Source organism: Cibotium barometz, chromosome 38 (assembly GCF_041138505.1).
Source record: "Cibotium barometz isolate CiBa-2024 chromosome 38, ASM4113850v1, whole genome shotgun sequence".
Taxonomy (NCBI): domain Eukaryota; kingdom Viridiplantae; phylum Streptophyta; class Polypodiopsida; order Cyatheales; family Cibotiaceae; genus Cibotium; species Cibotium barometz.
This window is the reverse complement of record NC_141083.1, coordinates 5350276-5372993: the sequence shown is the minus strand read 5'-3', so window position 1 is coordinate 5372993 and position 22718 is coordinate 5350276. Positions and strand designations below refer to the sequence as shown.

Sequence of the window (22718 nt, the reverse complement as noted above, 5' to 3'; positions counted from 1 at the left end):
CTTGAATGCTTGCTCTCTTTAGAGAGGCTTTGGGTGGTGCAGGCAAAGGGGTTTGTGTTGCCATGGGAGTGGAACTACCAACATCCCCAAATCTTGCTTGGCTCTGTGCATCTTCCTCTGAACCCAACCGTGTTCTCTTTGATGCCTCACATGTATCCTCACTAACCTCAATATTCTGAAGCACAGGCCCACAACTGCGTCCTGCCAGTTGCTGTCTCTTCCATTCTTGTAGCTCAGCTTTGAAGTTTGCATGCACCAATGCCTTCCCTGGTTAAACTTGTGAAATGGGTCTTAATACGGATTATGGACCCTCCTTAGCAAACCCCACAAAAATTGCAATTTCACTTTTGTGTGCCGGAATCACCATATTTAGATACGGGAGTGACATGGACCCACATGGCATCCTTAGTGCGAGGCATCTTGACAAAAGCAGGATTGGATTGGCACCCTGGCATGAAAACCCCCAAATTTTAAAATCTGTGTGTTTTTTACAAAATCGAAGAAAAAAAGCACACATCAGCACAACCAACTTGAGAGTTCGCGGGCACGGAACTTCGGAAGTGCGGGAGGAGCTGGTAGGAGCTGATTTGTGCAAGGCAAGAGCTCCTTCAATCAATTTCCTAGTCGCCTGTAGACGTTTTTTTTTCGAAAAACGTGCTCTATGGATAGAAAATGTTGAAAAACGTAGGTTTTCCCAGGCAGCATGAAAGAAACGCGTTTCATTCCAATGAAACATTTATGAAACGTTTCGTTTCATTCGGATGGAATGAAATGCGTTTCATCATTGCAACACTGCCTGGAATGTATGGGATAACACCGTTGGTTTCTAATACATATATAAATATCTCTCTATCTGCCCACAAGCAATATGTGCAACTTGAACTTTTTCCCCTCGGTGTCACTAGTACCATGTTCCATGGGTTCATATACACCTAGACCTAGACTTTTGACACTAACCACCAAGCTTTGGAAACCTGACTAAATAGTCCAAGCTTGGACATCATACAAGAGGTTTACAATCTTGTGTGGGATGGGCATGACACTGGTGTATGGGACATGCACGATTCTGACTATCCCTTGGCGGAACATTGGCGACTTGTCCTTGGACAAGGGCTTAGAGTCAAAATGCCTAGTGTGTGGCATCAGGTTGTTGCACTTGTTTGGTGTAGCATGTCCATGTGGCAGCCAAATGCAGGATGCATATGACTCTTAATCTTTGTGTAAGTTCTTGTAACTCTGGAAGGGGAGCAGAAGGGCGTTCGCAAAACACTTGATCATTAATGCAACTAACATTGATGTTGCCATATATATAGGCGGTGATGTGTGTGAACACACTTAGAACCGCCGGGGTACTTTTTCTCTCTTTAGGAGGTTTTTTTCCCCCGGCTTGTATATACACCCATTATTCTAGGGCTAACACAATCTAATACATTGTGTGTTGTGTGCATTCTTGCTTCTTCTTCTCCAAGCTCTGTGTGCTTTCCTGCAACCCTAATTCCAACAATTGGTATCAGAGCTCGCATCGGCTCCCAGGGCTACGCCGCTAGCACCCTCCGACTCACGTTCTCCGATTGAGGTGAGCTTTCACGAGCGCTTGCAGGTCCCTATACTCTGCAAATCAACCCGTAGGGCTTTGTGTCCTCAAAAATTGTATCTGAGGTTGTTTCGGGCTCCGTTTTTGCATTACAAGTTCTGCACATGTGTTTTTGTTATTTTGTACAGAAATTTCGACAGTGCAGGTTTTTGCAAAACAGGCATACGTATTCTGTTGTGGACTGTGCTACATTGCATGAGTTGTTTTCTGTTCAGTCTTTGCTTCATTACAGGTAGCTTTGCATCAATTTCAGTCAGTGGCCATGGCTGATAACAGCAATGATGTATTTCGCATGTTGTCTGCTGATGACAAACTGAATAGAGACAGTAACTACCCACTTTGGGCATACATGATGCAGCATGTTTTGGTTGCAAAGGAGTGTGGAACATTGTGCAGGGTATGGATGTACGTCCAGGTTCTGTGGATGTAGGATTTGTTGAGGATGTTGCAGGTTCTAGCAGCTCTACTATTGCTGCTGTTTTACCCACTGCTGAACAAGCTCGTTGGGATGGTAAAGATGCGCAGGCTCATGCCTTGATTGCACTTTCTGTCAAACGTAACATCACTCCACATATTCATTCAGCTAAAATAGCAAAAGAGACTTGGGATATTCTAGCTGGTTTGTATGCAGGTCTTAATGAGGCAAAAATTTCTTACCTGCGTAAAGAGCTAGAATTAAAGATTATGCAGGAAGATGATGACATGAATGTTTTTCTTGCTGAGTTTAAAGATCTCAAGGAACAGTTGATTTCTGTAGGTGAGATTATTTCTGATCATTCTCTTGTGCAGACTGTTCTTGATGCTTTACTTGAGTCATATCAGACTTTTCCTTCCACGTGGAGACTTGTTACTGAGGACAGGCCTGATGTTGTCAAGTATGATACTTTAGTCAACACGCTCTTGCAAGAAGCGCAGTCCAGGCAAAACAGGGCTAGGCAGCGTGCAGTTGATCAGGCATTTGTTGCTGCCCAACAGAGAAGAAGTGGTAAGGCAGCCCCTTCCACTGTTTCTTCTCCTATTAGTAGGTCTGTAACTTCTTCTCCTTCCATAGGTAGCAACAATAGGTCTGAGAAGGCTCTTGATAAAGACAAGAAAAAGATCAGGTGTAACTATTGTAAGGCAATTGATCATGTCATTAAGAATTGCCCTAAGCTAAAGGCTAAAGGCTAAAGAGGCAAAGAAAGGGTCAAATGCAGCCACAATAGCGGATGCTTCTACAAATGCAGATTCTGCAAATGTTGTGCAAGATAGAGAATGGACGTTTAGCGTGTATTGTCAGTATGACCCATCTGTACAGGATGCATGTTTGGCAGTTTCTGTTAACTCTGATGTATGGTATTTTGACAGTGGTGCTACAAAGCACATTACCTCGCATCGTGATATGTTCACTTGTCTTGAGGCTGTCTCTAATGGGAATACTGTCACATGTGCCAATAATGCTTCTTACCCAGTAAAGGGCGTTGGTAAAATTATGCTTACTGCTGCAAATGGCAGTGCTTTCACACTTTCAGATGCTTTGTATGTGCCAGGGATAAAGAAGAATCTATTGTTTGTCTCTGCGTTTGCTAGACTTGGATTTGTAGTCAAATTTGTGGATGACAGATGTACTGTTCATGACTTGACTTTTGGTGATACGATTATTGCATCTGGCACCTTGTTTCGCGGGCTGTATAAGCTCAATTCTTATTACAAGTGTGTTGAAGATCCAGCAAATGCAGTTTCTGATGAAAAGGCAGTTTCAGATGCAAAACTATGGCATGCTCGTTTTGGTCATCTCAACTTTGCTAGTTTGCTACGTTTGCAGAAATTTGATATGGTTGCTTCATTGCCCCCTCTTGAGGCACCATTGAAACATGTTTGTGAAGGCTGTATTTTGGGCAAAATGGAGCGATCTGCGTTTCCAAAGGATGGTTCTGTGCGGGCCACTCGCAAATTGCAACTTGTACATAGTGATGTATGTGGGCCTATGCAAACTCCGTCATTTGGTAAACACTTGTACTTCGTGACTTTCATTGATGATTACTCAAGGCATACATGGGTATATCCATTGAAGGCAAAGTTCGAAGTGTTTTTGTGCTTCAAACAGTTTTTGCTTATGGTTGAAAATGTATCCAATTGTATTGTGGGCACCCTCCGTTCTGATCGAGGGGGGGAGTACATGTCTAAAGAGTTTGATGCATTTCTGGCTAGTCGTGGGATAAAACACCAATGTACAGTGCCGTATACCTCTCAACAAAATGGTATTGTTGAGAGGAAAAACATGTCACTTATGGAGATGGCACGATGTATGGTCAAGAGCCAAGCTTTGGCTGTCATGTGTGCTGCATATGTACTCAAGAGGTGTCCCACTAAGGCCTTGCAGTCTGTTACTTCATACGAAGCTTGGCATGGCAGGAAGCCTTCTATTGGTCACTTGCATGTCTTTGGTTGCTTGGCCTATGCTTTAGTGTCTATGCAACAACGTAGAAAATTGGATGATAAGGCTGTCAAATGCATTTTTGTTAGATTGTATCATCCGCAGTCAAAGCGTATCTTGATTAGTCGAGATGTTGTTTTTGTGGAAGATGCTGTGCAGCCTTTGTTATCATGTACCAAAGAGACAGGTGTGAGCTCACGGGATGTATTTGATATGTTGTTGCCTCTGTTTACAGGTGGGAATTCAAATGTAAGTCCTAATGAGGCAAATATTCAGCCTATGCAGCATCTTTCGCTACTTGAGTGGCACCATACATCTTGGGTTGTTTTATCCCAAGGGGGGATCGTTGCCACCAGATTTGCATGCTTTTTCGGACTCAGATTGGGCTGGTTGCTATGACACAAGAGTGTCCACAAGTGGTTTTTGTTTCATGCTCGGTAGCTCATGCATATCTTAGTTGAGCAAGAAGCAACCTAGTGTGGCCACTTCTAGTTGTGAAGCTGAGTACAGGGCAGCTTTCACAGCTACAGTTGAGTGTGTGGCTCAGACGGCTTATGGGCTGACTTGGGTGTTGGACAGGAGTCTGCCACCTCTATCTACACTGACAGTGAGAGCGCATTGGCAGTTGCGAGAAACCCAGTTTTTCATCCTCGCACAAAGCACATTGAGGTGCATTATCACTATGTCAGGGAGAGACTCTCAGCAGGAGAGATCAACTTGGCATATGTGCCAACACAGGACATGTAACTCGCGGCGGCGGTGCCCGGGGGACTAGGGCCTTTGACACACTTGTTGATACCATCAATGCATATTAAAACATTTAAACATGGCCACAGCCTTAACATATATCCATCATCACTTTGCATAAAACATAAAAGCTGGACAAAACATCCACAAATGCTGAAAATGGAGCTTGCACATGTGACACCGCATAGAGGCCGAAATGGGCCGACCCCCCCCTTGGAGTATTTTATTACCCAAGGAGAATAATATCATGTACAAGCTTTGAGGGCCTTACTCTCCCCACGGGAGATGCCGGATTATCCATATACAAATGCCATAACACAGCCAACACGAGGCAACCAAGCCGGAACATAGGCTGTAGAAATGCCGAGCCAGCAATATAATCCATATACCTCCGTGTGGGTACTGATTCTTCCCCAAAAACCACGGGTCTTCATGCAATAGAGCTAGTACAACAAGTACAACTCTCCATTCAGCCGGTACAGCAGGTACAATGGTTGGTACAACAAGTACAATGGCTGGTACAGCAGGTACAGTGGCTGGTACAGCTGGTACGGTGGCTGGTACAGTAGGTACAGCAAGTACAGAAGCTGGTACAGCAAGTACAATGGCTGGTACAGCTGGTACGGTGGCTGGTACAGCTGGTACGGTGGCTGGTACAGTAGGTACAGCAAGTACAGAAGCTGGTACAGCAAGTACGATGGCTGGTACAGCAGGTACAGATGGCTGGTACAGTAGGTACAGCAAGTACAGAAGTTGGTACAGCAAGTACGATGGCTGGTACAGCAGGTACAGCAAGTACAGAAGCTGGTACAGCAAGTACGGTGGCTGGTACAGCCGGTACGGTTGCAGGTACAGCAAGTACAAATGCTGGTACAACACATACAATGGCTAGAAATCATAATAAATATTTGAATACCCTTGCCTTCAGTATTTCTTCGCGATGGAAGCCTCCAAAACAGTCCCATACAGCCGGTATTCTTCATGGGCAGCCTTCAAGTGAGAGAGAAAGAGAGTAGCCATCATTAGAGAAGCCTTCAACGGTGGTAGAGGCTAGTGTGCAGCAAGAGAGCCTCCATTAATGAAGAGAGAGGGCTCCAATTTATAGATTTGGGCCTCCCATGAGCTAAAATGGCAAGAGAAGGCTACAATGACAAGTGGAGAGCCACACAATAGCTGAAGTGACAAGTGTGAGGCCACTTGTCTCACTTTGATCCACTTTATAACAAGTGTCAGGCCACTTGTCTCACTTTGATCCACTTTCTTGCCACATGTCCCAATCTAAGAGATGGGTCCTTCCATAATCTTTACCTCTAAAAATATCCCAACTGGTAGACATTCTGTCATAGGCACTTTGCCAACTCTTGGTATCTGCTCAATTCCAGATGTAATGACGCGAACAGAATTTCCATCGGAGTCGGGCCAAAAATAGCAACTCTCCTAAATTTTAGGAGTGTGGTCCTTTGTATTCTAGGATAATCCCCCATTCCCAAAGCTTGTACTTTCCAAATATTTAAACATCCTGGAGTCCACCAGACCTCTTTCAGACTGGGAAATGTCCAGGCTGGTGACATCCTCCCCAACTTCTTAAAAGTTGTCCGCAACTTTAAGCTTCAAGCCATATATTCAAGATATAATCATGTCCCATCGATTGGGCGAGACGAGACAGTCTCAAAAATCCAATATAACTGAAGAATCCATGTCCCAAAGAAATGGGTGAGACTAAATAAGTCTCCATAATACCAATATCAAAATCATGTCCCAAGATAAATGGGCGAGACAAAAACAGTCCCATAAGTCCAGATATCATAATCATGTCCCAAGATAAATGGGCGAGACAAATCAGCCCCATAAATCTAGATATCATAATCCATGTAGATCACCAAGAATCTGCCTTGACGCCCGGCCCGACTTCAGTGCCCATATTCTCTACCATTGGCTCTATGTTCTACCAAGCAAGGTAGCAACATCTTGAAGAGCACTTAGGACAAGAGAAATACTACACAGGGCGGCTAAACAAGGAGTCCTGAAAACAATCACTCGCAGGCATAGATAACCTGGTGTTCCATACGCATTTCTGCTACACATAGTTTATAGGCATTTCGGCCACCAATAGTTTGTAGGCATTTCGGCTACCAACTCACACTACCCTCTCAAGTGCCCATGTTCCCTTCCATCTGCTCTCTATTGTTCCACCCACACATGGTAGAAACAATCTTCAAGAGAGCACGTAGGACAAGAGAACACTACACAGGGTATGTTGTGCTCCACACTACCCTTTGAAGTGCCCATGTTCCCTTCCATCTGCTCTCTATTGTTTCACCCTCACATGGTAGAAACAATCTTCAAGAGAGCACGTAGGACAAGAGAACACTACACAGGGTATGTGAATCATGAGTTTCATAAGTCCAATGCATCCCAAATAAAGGGAGCCAAAAAGAATAATCCATCCCAGTAAAAGGGAGCCATAAACATAATCCATAAACCTGAGGATGGATCCAAATCCCTAGAAAAGAAGTCCAAGAATCCATAGACCTGTATACCATAATCTTTGTATACCATAACTCTTACCACATACTCCGTGCTATCCACACACCTTGGAGTAGAGGTGGACTTTATCCATAAAAGCATCATATCCATGAGATATCCAAAGATTTCTACTCTATAAACTGGGGCAGATTCGTCCATAGAAATTGCTTGTGAAGCCCAATATGTATATAAATCTCCTCCAAGAAAGAAATCTCCATAGATATATTCCATCCCAATAAAGGGAGCCATGAAAAGAATTCATCCCATTAAAGGGAGCCATAAACAATGTTTCCCTGAAACCATCTCAAGGCAAACAACAACACCTTTCTCCTTGCATAGCTATACAAGGGTTAGTGAACATCAAAAACACTTCATAGCAAAAGCGCTAACTTTGCAAACTCAAAGTATACTTAGCTTTTCTTTGCCAGGTTGGTCATGAAGCCAAAAGAAATATCTCGTCACCATATCCTTAAGATATCCTGAGATATATCTCCATATAGCTTGCCTGTAAGCTTGATAATATAATCCACAATATCCATATGGAAAGAGTGCTAAACGTGTGCACATAAAGCCAACTTCACACTTCCACGATAAAATTCTGTGAATTCATAAATCCTTAGATCAACAAGCTGTCTACTGCTCATGTTCTTGCTTCATAAGCTATGAAGCGGCTGGCCATGCTTAACAGCAATGATGGTAAGTGTGGTCCCCACTTGAGATCTTTTCTCTTCCTTATTGATAGAAGGAAGCCTCCGCTTCCAAGAAAGCCTATGCTCTGATACCAATGTAACTCGCGGCGGCGGTGCCCGGGGGACTAGGGCCTTTGACACACTTGTTGATACCATCAATGCATATTAAAACATTTAAACATGGCCACCCTCAACATATATCCATCATCACTTTGCATAAAACATAAAAGCTGGACAAAACATCCACAAATGCTGAAAATGGAGCTTGCACATGTGACACCGCATAGAGGCCGAAATGGGCCGACCCCCCCCTTGGAGTATTTTATTACCCAAGGAGAATAATATCATGTACAAGCTTTGAGGGCCTTACTCTCCCCACGGGAGATGCCGGATTATCCATATACAAATGCCATAACACAGCCAACACGAGGCAACCAAGCCGGAACATAGGCTGTAGAAATGCCGAGCCAACAATATAATCCATATACCTCCGTGTGGGTACTGATTCTTCCCCAAAAACCACGGGTCTTCATGCAATAGAGCTAGTACAACAAGTACAACTCTCCATTCAGCCGGTACAGCAGGTACAATGGTTGGTACAACAAGTACAATGGCTGGTACAGCAGGTACAGTGGCTGGTACAGCTGGTACGGTGGCTGGTACAGTAGGTACAGCAAGTACAGAAGCTGGTACAGCAAGTACAATGGTTGGTACAGCAAGTACAGTGGCTGGTACAGCTGGTACGGTGGCTGGTACAGTAGGTACAGTAAGTACAGAAGCTGGTACAGCAAGTACGATGGCTAGTACAGCAGGTACAGCAAGTACAGAAGCTGGTACAGCAAGTACGGTGGCTGGTACAGCCGGTACGGTTGCAGGTACAGCAAGTACAAATGCTGGTACAACACATACAATGGCTAGAAATCATAATAAATATTTGAATACCCTTGCCTTCAGTATTTCTTCGCGATGGAAGCCTCCAAAACAGTCCCATACAGCCGGTATTCTTCATGGGCAGCCTTCAAGTGAGAGAGAAAGAGAGTAGCCATCATTAGAGAAGCCTTCAACGGTGGTAGAGGCTAGTGTGCAGCAAGAGAGCCTCCATTAATGAAGAGAGAGGGCTCCAATTTATAGATTTGGGCCTCCCATGAGCTAAAATGGCAAGAGAAGGCTACAATGACAAGTGGAGAGCCACACAATAGCTGAAGTGACAAGTGTGAGGCCACTTGTCTCACTTTGATCCACTTTATAACAAGTGTCAGGCCACTTGTCTCACTTTGATCCACTTTCTTGCCACATGTCCCAATCTAAGAGATGGGTCCTTCCATAATCTTTACCTCTAAAAATATCCCAACTGGTAGACATTCTGTCATAGGCACTTTGCCAACTCTTGGTATCTGCTCAATTCCAGATGTAATGACGCGAACAGAATTTCCATCGGAGTCGGGCCAAAAATAGCAACTCTCCTAAATTTTAGGAGTGTGGTCCTTTGTATTCTAGGATAATCCCCCATTCCCAAAGCTTGTACTTTCCAAATATTTAAACATCCTGGAGTCCACCAGACCTCTTTCAGACTGGGAAATGTCCAGGCTGGTGACATCCTCCCCAACTTCTTAAAAGTTGTCCGCAACTTTAAGCTTCAAGCCATATATTCAAGATATAATCATGTCCCATCGATTGGGCGAGACGAGACAGTCTCAAAAATTCCAATATAACTGAAGAATCCATGTCCCAAAGAAATGGGTGAGACTAAATAAGTCTCCATAATACCAATATCAAAATCATGTCCCAAGATAAATGGGCGAGACAAAAACAGTCCCATAAGTCCAGATATCATAATCATGTCCCAAGATAAATGGGCGAGACAAATCAGCCCCATAAATCTAGATATCATAATCCATGTAGATCACCAAGAATCTGCCTTGACGCCCGGCCCGACTTCAGTGCCCATATTCTCTACCATTGGCTCTATGTTCTACCAAGCAAGGTAGCAACATCTTGAAGAGCACTTAGGACAAGAGAAATACTACACAGGGCGGCTAAACAAGGAGTCCTGAAAACAATCACTCGCAGGCATAGATAACCTGGTGTTCCATACGCATTTCTGCTACACATAGTTTATAGGCATTTCGGCCACCAATAGTTTGTAGGCATTTCGGCTACCAACTCACACTACCCTCTCAAGTGCCCATGTTCCCTTCCATCTGCTCTCTATTGTTCCACCCACACATGGTAGAAACAATCTTCAAGAGAGCACGTAGGACAAGAGAACACTACACAGGGTATGTTGTGCTCCACACTACCCTTTGAAGTGCCCATGTTCCCTTCCATCTGCTCTCTATTGTTTCACCCTCACATGGTAGAAACAATCTTCAAGAGAGCACGTAGGACAAGAGAACACTACACAGGGTATGTGAATCATGAGTTTCATAAGTCCAATGCATCCCAAATAAAGGGAGCCAAAAAGAATAATCCATCCCAGTAAAAGGGAGCCATAAACATAATCCATAAACCTGAGGATGGATCCAAATCCCTAGAAAAGAAGTCCAAGAATCCATAGACCTGTATACCATAATCTTTGTATACCATAACTCTTACCACATACTCCGTGCTATCCACACACCTTGGAGTAGAGGTGGACTTTATCCATAAAAGCATCATATCCATGAGATATCCAAAGATTTCTACTCTATAAACTGGGGCAGATTCGTCCATAGAAATTGCTTGTGAAGCCCAATATGTATATAAATCTCCTCCAAGAAAGAAATCTCCATAGATATATTCCATCCCAATAAAGGGAGCCATGAAAAGAATTCATCCCATTAAAGGGAGCCATAAACAATGTTTCCCTGAAACCATCTCAAGGCAAACAACAACACCTTTCTCCTTGCATAGCTATACAAGGGTTAGTGAACATCAAAAACACTTCATAGCAAAAGCGCTAACTTTGCAAACTCAAAGTATACTTAGCTTTTCTTTGCCAGGTTGGTCATGAAGCCAAAAGAAATATCTCGTCACCATATCCTTAAGATATCCTGAGATATATCTCCATATAGCTTGCCTGTAAGCTTGATAATATAATCCACAATATCCATATGGAAAGAGTGCTAAACGTGTGCACATAAAGCCAACTTCACACTTCCACGATAAAATTCTGTGAATTCATAAATCCTTAGATCAACAAGCTGTCTACTACTGCTCATGTTCTTGCTTCATAAGCTATGAAGCGGCTGGCCATGCTTAACAGCAATGATGGTAAGTGTGGTCCCCACTTGAGATCTTTTCTCTTCCTTATTGATAGAAGGAAGCCTCCGCTTCCAAGAAAGCCTATGCTCTGATACCAATGTAACTCGCGGCGGCGGTGCCCGGGGGACTAGGGCCTTTGACACACTTGTTGATACCATCAATGCATATTAAAACATTTAAACATGGCCACCCTTAACATATATCCATCATCACTTTGCATAAAACATAAAAGCTGGACAAAACATCCACAAATGCTGAAAATGGAGCTTGCACATGTGACACCGCATAGAGGCCGAAATGGGCCGACCCCCCCCTTGGAGTATTTTATTACCCAAGGAGAATAATATCATGTACAAGCTTTGAGGGCCTTACTCTCCCCACGGGAGATGCCGGATTATCCATATACAAATGCCATAACACAGCCAACACGAGGCAACCAAGCCGGAACATAGGCTGTAGAAATGCCGAGCCAACAATATAATCCATATACCTCCGTGTGGGTACTGATTCTTCCCCAAAAACCACGGGTCTTCATGCAATAGAGCTAGTACAACAAGTACAACTCTCCATTCAGCCGGTACAGCAGGTACAATGGCTGGTACAACAAGTACAATGGCTGGTACAGCAGGTACAGTGGCTGGTACAGCTGGTACGGTGGCTGGTACAGTAGGTACAGCAAGTACAGAAGCTGGTACAGCAAGTACAATGGCTGGTACAACAAGTACAATGGCTGGTACAGCAGGTACAGTGGCTGGTACAGCTGGTACGGTGGCTGGTACAGTAGGTACAGCAAGTACAGAAGCTGGTACAGCAAGTACAATGGCTGGTACAGCAAGTACAGTGGCTGGTACAGCTGGTACGGTGGCTGGTACAGTAGGTACAGCAAGTACAGAAGCTGGTACAGCAAGTACGATGGCTAGTACAGCAGGTACAGCAAGTACAGAAGCTGGTACAGCAAGTACGGTGGCTGGTACAGCCGGTACGGTTGCAGGTACAGCAAGTACAAATGCTGGTACAACACATACAATGGCTAGAAATCATAATAAATATTTGAATACCCTTGCCTTCAGTATTTCTTCGCGATGGAAGCCTCCAAAACAGTCCCATACAGCCGGTATTCTTCATGGGCAGCCTTCAAGTGAGAGAGAAAGAGAGTAGCCATCATTAGAGAAGCCTTCAACGGTGGTAGAGGCTAGTGTGCAGCAAGAGAGCCTCCATTAATGAAGAGAGAGGGCTCCAATTTATAGATTTGGGCCTCCCATGAGCTAAAATGGCAAGAGAAGGCTACAATGACAAGTGGAGAGCCACACAATAGCTGAAGTGACAAGTGTGAGGCCACTTGTCTCACTTTGATCCACTTTATAACAAGTGTCAGGCCACTTGTCTCACTTTGATCCACTTTCTTGCCACATGTCCCAATCTAAGAGATGGGTCCTTCCATAATCTTTACCTCTAAAAATATCCCAACTGGTAGACATTCTGTCATAGGCACTTTGCCAACTCTTGGTATCTGCTCAATTCCAGATGTAATGACGCGAACAGAATTTCCATCGGAGTCGGGCCAAAAATAGCAACTCTCCTAAATTTTAGGAGTGTGGTCCTTTGTATTCTAGGATAATCCCCCATTCCCAAAGCTTGTACTTTCCAAATATTTAAACATCCTGGAGTCCACCAGACCTCTTTCAGACTGGGAAATGTCCAGGCTGGTGACATCCTCCCCAACTTCTTAAAAGTTGTCCGCAACTTTAAGCTTCAAGCCATATATTCAAGATATAATCATGTCCCATCGATTGGGCGAGACGAGACAGTCTCAAAAATTCCAATATAACTGAAGAATCCATGTCCCAAAGAAATGGGTGAGACTAAATAAGTCTCCATAATACCAATATCAAAATCATGTCCCAAGATAAATGGGCGAGACAAAAACAGTCCCATAAGTCCAGATATCATAATCATGTCCCAAGATAAATGGGCGAGACAAATCAGCCCCATAAATCTAGATATCATAATCCATGTAGATCACCAAGAATCTGCCTTGACGCCCGGCCCGACTTCAGTGCCCATATTCTCTACCATTGGCTCTATGTTCTACCAAGCAAGGTAGCAACATCTTGAAGAGCACTTAGGACAAGAGAAATACTACACAGGGCGGCTAAACAAGGAGTCCTGAAAACAATCACTCGCAGGCATAGATAACCTGGTGTTCCATACGCATTTCTGCTACACATAGTTTATAGGCATTTCGGCCACCAATAGTTTGTAGGCATTTCGGCTACCAACTCACACTACCCTCTCAAGTGCCCATGTTCCCTTCCATCTGCTCTCTATTGTTCCACCCACACATGGTAGAAACAATCTTCAAGAGAGCACGTAGGACAAGAGAACACTACACAGGGTATGTTGTGCTCCACACTACCCTTTGAAGTGCCCATGTTCCCTTCCATCTGCTCTCTATTGTTTCACCCTCACATGGTAGAAACAATCTTCAAGAGAGCACGTAGGACAAGAGAACACTACACAGGGTATGTGAATCATGAGTTTCATAAGTCCAATGCATCCCAAATAAAGGGAGCCAAAAAGAATAATCCATCCCAGTAAAAGGGAGCCATAAACATAATCCATAAACCTGAGGATGGATCCAAATCCCTAGAAAAGAAGTCCAAGAATCCATAGACCTGTATACCATAATCTTTGTATACCATAACTCTTACCACATACTCCGTGCTATCCACACACCTTGGAGTAGAGGTGGACTTTATCCATAAAAGCATCATATCCATGAGATATCCAAAGATTTCTACTCTATAAACTGGGGCAGATTCGTCCATAGAAATTGCTTGTGAAGCCCAATATGTATATAAATCTCCTCCAAGAAAGAAATCTCCATAGATATATTCCATCCCAATAAAGGGAGCCATGAAAAGAATTCATCCCATTAAAGGGAGCCATAAACAATGTTTCCCTGAAACCATCTCAAGGCAAACAACAACACCTTTCTCCTTGCATAGCTATACAAGGGTTAGTGAACATCAAAAACACTTCATAGCAAAAGCGCTAACTTTGCAAACTCAAAGTATACTTAGCTTTTCTTTGCCAGGTTGGTCATGAAGCCAAAAGAAATATCTCGTCACCATATCCTTAAGATATCCTGAGATATATCTCCATATAGCTTGCCTGTAAGCTTGATAATATAATCCACAATATCCATATGGAAAGAGTGCTAAACGTGTGCACATAAAGCCAACTTCACACTTCCACGATAAAATTCTGTGAATTCATAAATCCTTAGATCAACAAGCTGTCTACTGCTCATGTTCTTGCTTCATAAGCTATGAAGCGGCTGGCCATGCTTAACAGCAATGATGGTAAGTGTGGTCCCCACTTGAGATCTTTTCTCTTCCTTATTGATAGAAGGAAGCCTCCGCTTCCAAGAAAGCCTATGCTCTGATACCAATGTAACTCGCGGCGGCGGTGCCCGGGGGACTAGGGCCTTTGACACACTTGTTGATACCATCAATGCATATTAAAACATTTAAACATGGCCACCCTCAACATATATCCATCATCACTTTGCATAAAACATAAAAGCTGGACAAAACATCCACAAATGCTGAAAATGGAGCTTGCACATGTGACACCGCATAGAGGCCGAAATGGGCCGACCCCCCCCTTGGAGTATTTTATTACCCAAGGAGAATAATATCATGTACAAGCTTTGAGGGCCTTACTCTCCCCACGGGAGATGCCGGATTATCCATATACAAATGCCATAACACAGCCAACACGAGGCAACCAAGCCGGAACATAGGCTGTAGAAATGCCGAGCCAACAATATAATCCATATACCTCCGTGTGGGTACTGATTCTTCCCCAAAAACCACGGGTCTTCATGCAATAGAGCTAGTACAACAAGTACAACTCTCCATTCAGCCGGTACAGCAAGTACAATGGCTGGTACAACAAGTACAATGGCTGGTACAGCAGGTACAGTGGCTGGTACAGCTGGTACGGTGGCTGGTACAGTAGGTACAGCAAGTACAGAAGCTGGTACAGCAAGTACAATGGCTGGTACAGCAAGTACAGTGGCTGGTACAGCTGGTACGGTGGCTGGTACAGTAGGTACAGCAAGTACAGAAGCTGGTACAGCAAGTACGATGGCTAGTACAGCAGGTACAGCAAGTACAGAAGCTGGTACAGCAAGTACGGTGGCTGGTACAGCCGGTACGGTTGCAGGTACAGCAAGTACAAATGCTGGTACAACACATACAATGGCTAGAAATCATAATAAATATTTGAATACCCTTGCCTTCAGTATTTCTTCGCGATGGAAGCCTCCAAAACAGTCCCATACAGCCGGTATTCTTCATGGGCAGCCTTCAAGTGAGAGAGAAAGAGAGTAGCCATCATTAGAGAAGCCTTCAACGGTGGTAGAGGCTAGTGTGCAGCAAGAGAGCCTCCATTAATGAAGAGAGAGGGCTCCAATTTATAGATTTGGGCCTCCCATGAGCTAAAATGGCAAGAGAAGGCTACAATGACAAGTGGAGAGCCACACAATAGCTGAAGTGACAAGTGTGAGGCCACTTGTCTCACTTTGATCCACTTTATAACAAGTGTCAGGCCACTTGTCTCACTTTGATCCACTTTCTTGCCACATGTCCCAATCTAAGAGATGGGTCCTTCCATAATCTTTACCTCTAAAAATATCCCAACTGGTAGACATTCTGTCATAGGCACTTTGCCAACTCTTGGTATCTGCTCAATTCCAGATGTAATGACGCGAACAGAATTTCCATCGGAGTCGGGCCAAAAATAGCAACTCTCCTAAATTTTAGGAGTGTGGTCCTTTGTATTCTAGGATAATCCCCCATTCCCAAAGCTTGTACTTTCCAAATATTTAAACATCCTGGAGTCCACCAGACCTCTTTCAGACTGGGAAATGTCCAGGCTGGTGACAGGACAACCTCGCCGATCTTTTCACAAAGGGGCTTCCTCGTGAGAAGTTTAAAGCTTTCCGCAAAGCTTTGGGCTTGCTTCCCTTTGTGGACTGATCTACTTCGGGCATGGCACTTCCCTATACATGAGTGTCAGCTCTCGTTCGCACCATCACTCCCAGGGGGATTTGTTGCCATATATATAGGCAGTGATGTGTGTGAACACACTTAGGACCGCCGGGGTACTTTTTTCTTCTTTAGGAGGTTTTTTCCCCCGGCTTGTATATATGCCCATTTTCTAGGGTTAACTTATCTTTTGTACATTGACACAATCTAATACATTGTGTGTTGTGTGCATTCTTGCTTCTTCTTCTCCAAGCTTTGTGTGTTTTCCTGCAACTCTAATTCCAACAATTGAAATTGGCCACAGCCTTAAAACATATGCCACTTAATCCATAAAACTGTGGAAGAGAGATGTGCAGAGGTGACATCACATAGAGGCCGGAATGGGCCAATCCCCACCTTGGAGTATTTTATTATCCAAGGAGAGAATATCATGTACAAAGCTTTGAGGGCCTTACTCTCCCCACGAGAGATGCCGGATTATACATACACAAATGCCATAACACAACCAAATATGAGGCAACCAGAAAATTCAGTCGGTACTACACAAGTTGTAGGAATGGCGAGCCAACAATATTATCCATACACCTCCGTGTGGGTGTTGATTCTTCCCCAAAAACGATGGGGTACAACAGATACAACTCTCCATTCAGCCCCGGTATAGCAATAACATGGGCTGGTACAACACGTACAAAATCTGAAACAGTAGGTACAATCCTCCATTCAGCCCGGTCCAGCAAGTACATGGATCGGTACAACAGATACAACTCTCCATTCAGCCGGTACTGCAAGTACATGGACTAGTGCAGGAGATACAACTCTCAAATCAATTGGTACATCCATCCATTCAGTACAACTTAGTACAGCCATCAAGAGGCTATAGAAATAGAGAAACCTTCTATTGAGGGGAGTGAAGGAGTGTAGAAACTCTCCATAAAGTGTTGTAGACAAGAATGTGAGCAACTGTCATAGGAGAGGCTAGTCTGCAGCAAGAGAGCCTCTCCAAATGAAGAGAGGGCTCCAATTTATAGATGTGGGCTTCCCATGCGTAAAAAAAAAGAAAAGTGAAGGCTATAATGACAAGTGAAGAGTGACACAAGATTTGAAGTGACAATTGTGAGTCCACTTGTCTCGTTTTGATCCACTTTCTTGCCACAACAATCTAAGAGAAGGGTCCTTCCATAAACTTTATCTCTAAAACTATCCCAATGGTAGTCCATTTGACATAAGTACTTTGGTAAATCTTGGTATTTACTCAATTTTAGATGTAATGATGCGAATGGAATTTCCATCTGAGTGGAGCTAAACATAGCAACTCTCTTGAATTTTAGGAGTGTGATTCTTTTTATTCTATGATAATCTCCCATTCCCAAAGCTTGTACTTTCTAAATATTTAGATGTCCTGGAGTCCACCATATCCTTTTGATACTGGGAAATGTCCGGGCTGGTGACATCCTCCCCATCTTCTTAAAAGTTGTCCGCAACTTTAAGCTTCAAGCCATATATCTAAGATATATTCATGTCCCATTAAGTGGGTGAGATGAGACAATCTCAAAAATCGAATATGACTGAAAGAATCCATGTTCGAAATAAATGGGCGAAACTAAATAAGTCTCCATGATACGAATATCAAAATCATGTTCCAAATAAATGGGCAAGACAAAACAGTCCTAGAAGAAATGGGCGAGACAAAATAGTCCCAGAAGTCTAGATTTCATAACGGTGTCCCAAATAAATGGGCGAGACAAAACAATCTCATAAGTCGAGATATCATAATGATGTCCCAAATAAATGAGGGAGACCAAATAGTTCCAGAAGTCCAGATTTCATAACCATGTTCCAAATAAATGGGCGAGATAAAACAGTCCCATAAGTCCAAATATCATACTCATGTCTCTTTGTCCATACTCCAAGTGGAATCCAACTTCAAGGAGGAGTTACTTGTTTCCCAATCCCAAGTGTTACGTCAAATGCATGCTACTCTCCACTGGCTTCCATGCTTACACATGCGAACACTAGGCCGAGAAATAGAAGATTGATTGACCATACACATGGATGTATAACGTCTAGTGTCATGCATACAAGGGATAGTGAACATCAAAAGCACTTAATAATATGTAGCGAAAGGACCAACTTTGAAACTCAAAGTATACTTAGCTTTTCTTTTCTAGGTTCAATCCTGTGACGTGAAGGTTATGAACCCACCATGCTAGCCAATAGACATTTTCCCATATTGGTTGCCTTTGAGCCTGATGCAGGACCACTCCCATAAGTGGATACGTCGGGTGTATTTAACTACACTAATAGTCTGTTTATACCCCAACAGGATCGTCTTCACACGAGTGTGAAAAAAGCCAATGTTGTAACTCCGAAAGAGGAGCAGAAGGGGGTTTTGCAAAACAGTTGACCATTAATGCAATTAAACACTGAAATTGGCCACAGCCTTAAACATATGCCATTTAATCAACAAAACTGTAAAAGAGAGATGTTCACAGTTGACATCGTAGAGGCCAGAATGGGCCGACCCCCCCTTGGAGTATTTTATTACCTAAGGAGAAAATATCATGTACAAGCTTTGAGGGCCTTACTCTCCCCCATGGGACTATCCATATATAAGTGCCATAACACAGCCCAATACGAGGCAAGCATAAATTCAGCCGGTACACGGGCTGTAGAAATGTCGATCGAACAATATATCTCCATGTGGTATTGACTCTTCCCCAAAAACCACAGGTCTTCGATAGAGGAGTTACAACTCTCCATTCAGCCGGTACAACACATGGGCTGGTACAACATGTACAAAATCTGAAACAGCAGGTAGAACGCTCCATTCAGCCTGGTACAGCATGCACATGGACTAGTACAGCAGATACAACTCTCCATTTAGTCGGTTCAGCGAGTACATGGGCTAGTACAACAGATAGAACTCTCCATTCAGCCGGTGCAGCCCTCCATTCAGCCGGTACAGCTCAGTACAGCCATCAAGAGGCTAAGAAATAGAGAAAACTTCTATTGAGGGGAGTGAAGGAGTGTAGAACTCTCCATAAAGTATTGTAGACAAGAATGTGAGCAACCATCATAGTAGAGACTAGTCTGCAACAAGAGAGCCTTTCCAAATGAAGAGAGAGGGCTCCAATTTATAGATTTGGGGCTCCCACGAGTGAAAAAATGGAAAGTGAAGGCTATAATGACAAGTGAAGAGTGACGCAAGAGCTGAAGGGACAAGTGTGAGGCCACTTGTCTCACTTTGATCCACTTTCTTGTCACATGTCCCAGTCTAAGAGATGGGTCCTTCCATAAACTTTATCTCTAAAACTATCCCTATTGGTAGCCCATTTGTCATAGGTACTTTGGTAACTCTTGGTATTTGCTCAATTTTAGATGTAATGACGTGAATGGAATTTCCATCCGAGTCGGGCCAAACATAGCAACTCTCTGAATTTTAGAGTGTGATCCTTTGTATTCTAGGATAATCCTGCATTCCCAAACCTTGCATTCCCATCTCGAGTTTTTAAAAAAATTTTGCATATGTGATTGGTTTTATGACTTAACATTTCCGAGCTGCTTCTGTTCTCAGTTCAGGATGTTTTTGTTTCGCAAGCAGGCATTTGAATTTCTGTGTCCATTTCACATGACTGCATTTAGAGGCCGTTCTGAGAGAAAAGGGGTTTGGGGAGGGGAACGGAAGAGGGAGGTATAATTGCTTGAAAGATGAAAGGCATATTTAGAACACTTGTGCCGATGTAAGAGAGAGAGAGAGAGAGAGAGAGAGAGAGAGAGAGAGAGAGAGAGTTGCAGAATCACACATACAGTCCACGCAAGAGTCCAAACTATTAATTTGTATTATGTACAAGAAGAGTGTGTTACAACTGAATCTCAAGTACAAAAGATGACTGAGAAATAAAGATGTCAGTGCTTAGTCCATATTGCTGTTGATCTCCTCGAACAGCCTGTACTGCAGAGAGACGCTTTGAAGGTTCTGATTGCAGAGAGGAATGCAGATTATGACTATTTTCCAATATATGTGTATGTAGGGGGCTGGGAAGCCCCGTTGGCCTACTCTTCGACTGGCGGCCTGCTAGGACAAGCCCATGACCCTCATGACATGTTGACTGCTCCTTTGCTAGCTCCATGTGGCAGTTAGCTGGTTTATCTGATATCCGGCTGCTTCCAATACCTGTGCTTGCTGCCTTCTACTGCTGCCCAACCTGTACGCCTGGCTATAGGGCTGTATATGGAGGTGTGTCACAACATAGCTTGTGGAAGGCAAGAGGGACAGGAGACGTTTGAGGAAGGCAACCTTGGCAGCAAACATGTCAAAATGGGCGCACAAAACCCAGCAAGTTGTTCTATGCAAACAAAACAAAAAGAGATTGATGCCTTTTTGCCCGATCTTTTTGTTCGAGCGAATGGTGTGGACAAACTTTCATGTCCCAAATGAGATAACTAGATTAAAGCTGATGCTTGTGTGCATCACATAGGAGCCCTATGAGGAGACGCGATTTCCCATATGGTTGTAAATCGTTCTCATTGATGTTTGCATTAGTCAATGCCAACTGCTTGTTGACAGACACAGGTTTATCTCATTCTTTGCAGTTGCTGTTTGCAGGTGAAAGTGTTCGACAGTGTCCACTATCTGAAGGCATTGGGATCTGATGATGTTTGGGTTGCTGTTGGCTGGTCAAGTGATGTGATCCCTGTGGCAAAACGGATGTCTAACATACGGGTAGTTGCACCTATGTCGGGCATGAGCTTGTGGGCAGACCTATGGGTATGTGCACCTCTTGATAGGTGTTGCCTTGTTTCACTGACAATCTTCAGTTTTAAAACACTGTTGATGTTGAGTACCATTGTGTGAATGTTTTACTCCTACAGGCTATACCTGCTGCCACTGCCATTCCAACTGATAAGATTGGATCTCGTGTTTATGGAGCATCTCCACTTGTCCACCAGTGGTTTGAATTCTGTTTGCAACCAGCCCGGGCCTTACCTTTTAGACATGGGGTTTTTGTAGGGGCATCTCCTCTTCATTTGCCTAATAAAACTGTACAGGGAGAATGTGAGGTGGAAGGTTATCAGAAGAAGTCTGTAAATGCTACATTGGGTGAAGCCATGGAAGATACAATCACAGCTGCTGACATCAGTGCAAATGGCCCAAAGTTCGATACTAATTTGATTGAGGGAATGGCACCAAAAGATTCCTTAGAGAAGAGTGAGTTTTTGGAACCACTTTCAGATAAAGCTGTCGCAGATTATGAGTGGCTATTCTCAATGGCTGCAGAGCAGAACAGTCAAAGAAAAGGAGTGTGGGAGACAGTCAAACATTTTGTCAAGGTTGCTGCAAGTCAGAGTAGCCAGAGAGGATAATAGAATTCGTCATTTTATGGGGTCATATTATGGCTACTGTATTTTCTTAGGTTTCTAATGAAGCAGTAATGCTTTCCAAGGTAGTGTTACATCAAGCTGACGTCGAGTTTGACTCTACCATGACTTATATGTGCCAAGGTGGCATCAATCACTTTGGTTTTAGCATATGCACTGTGAAATATATATCCTAGCAGGCTGTCAGACGAGTGAGGTTTGTGATATTTGATGATCTTTGCGCTTTGGGAAATCAACTGTACCATGTTTTTGCAAGCATTTTAATGTACTAGATTGCCAATGCAGACATTCAGTGATGTCCAAAAGTGGAATGACAGGTTGCATCTCTCTTTATCTTCCTTGTGGTTTTCAAGTTTGAAAGGTCATTCGGTTGTCTCTCTTGGGTAGGATTGGATTTCGTGTAGAAAGTTTGCTGTCTAAAAATTGTGTAAAAAACCTTTCAGGTTTATGCACGGTAGATTATAAGGTACCACAGAGTTACAACTTGAAGTTGTGAGGTGGCAAAAAATCAAGTCTTTTTTCCTCATTTTCTTATTTTTTGTCATGGATCTTCTCATATAGCAAACTGAATATTTTAGCTTATGCATACGTGATTGATTTGTGTGTGACTCTCTCTCTCTCTCTCTCTCTCTCTCTCTCACACACACACACACACACACACACACACACCCACGCACATGTAAATGTGCAAGTGGTAAATGGAAGTGTGCCTGTTGTACCTACTTATTCCCATTACTTCTTGCTGTAATTCAATGGGCATATCTAGCACACTTCTTGTACACCACCTTGTGGGGGTGTTTGCATCCATTGTCTCCTTTCTCTCACGGCCTTTGTAAAGCTTGTGGATTCCAATTAAGAATTGTCAATTGTGTGATTTAGTATAATTGTATAAGTGATGTTGGCACCAAACAATGGTGCTTAAGGCACAGTACATAAGATTGCATCTCGATGATGAATCCTCGTCGTTTGAAGCCTTCAACAGGAAGGGGAGTAGACAAGACACGATGAAATCTTGGCTTGTTTGTGCTATTAAGCCGTAAGAAGTTTCAAGTTGTATCATTTTGTTC

General features: G+C 43.4%; 1 protein-coding gene across 1 annotated transcript in view; it reads left to right on the top strand.

Moving 5' to 3' along the window:
* Positions 1–21939, top strand: part of LOC147616274 (putrescine-binding periplasmic protein-like protein) — a 33597-nt gene extending 11658 nt beyond the window's left edge. Inside the window, exons 6-7 of the mRNA XM_086777283.1 lie at positions 20879–21040; positions 21145–21939. Coding sequence (XP_086633409.1) covers positions 20879–21040; positions 21145–21636 — 654 coding nt within the window. The 3' untranslated portion in view covers positions 21637–21939. The remainder of the gene's footprint in view (positions 1–20878; positions 21041–21144) is intronic.
* Positions 21940–22718: the final 779 nt, after the last annotated feature.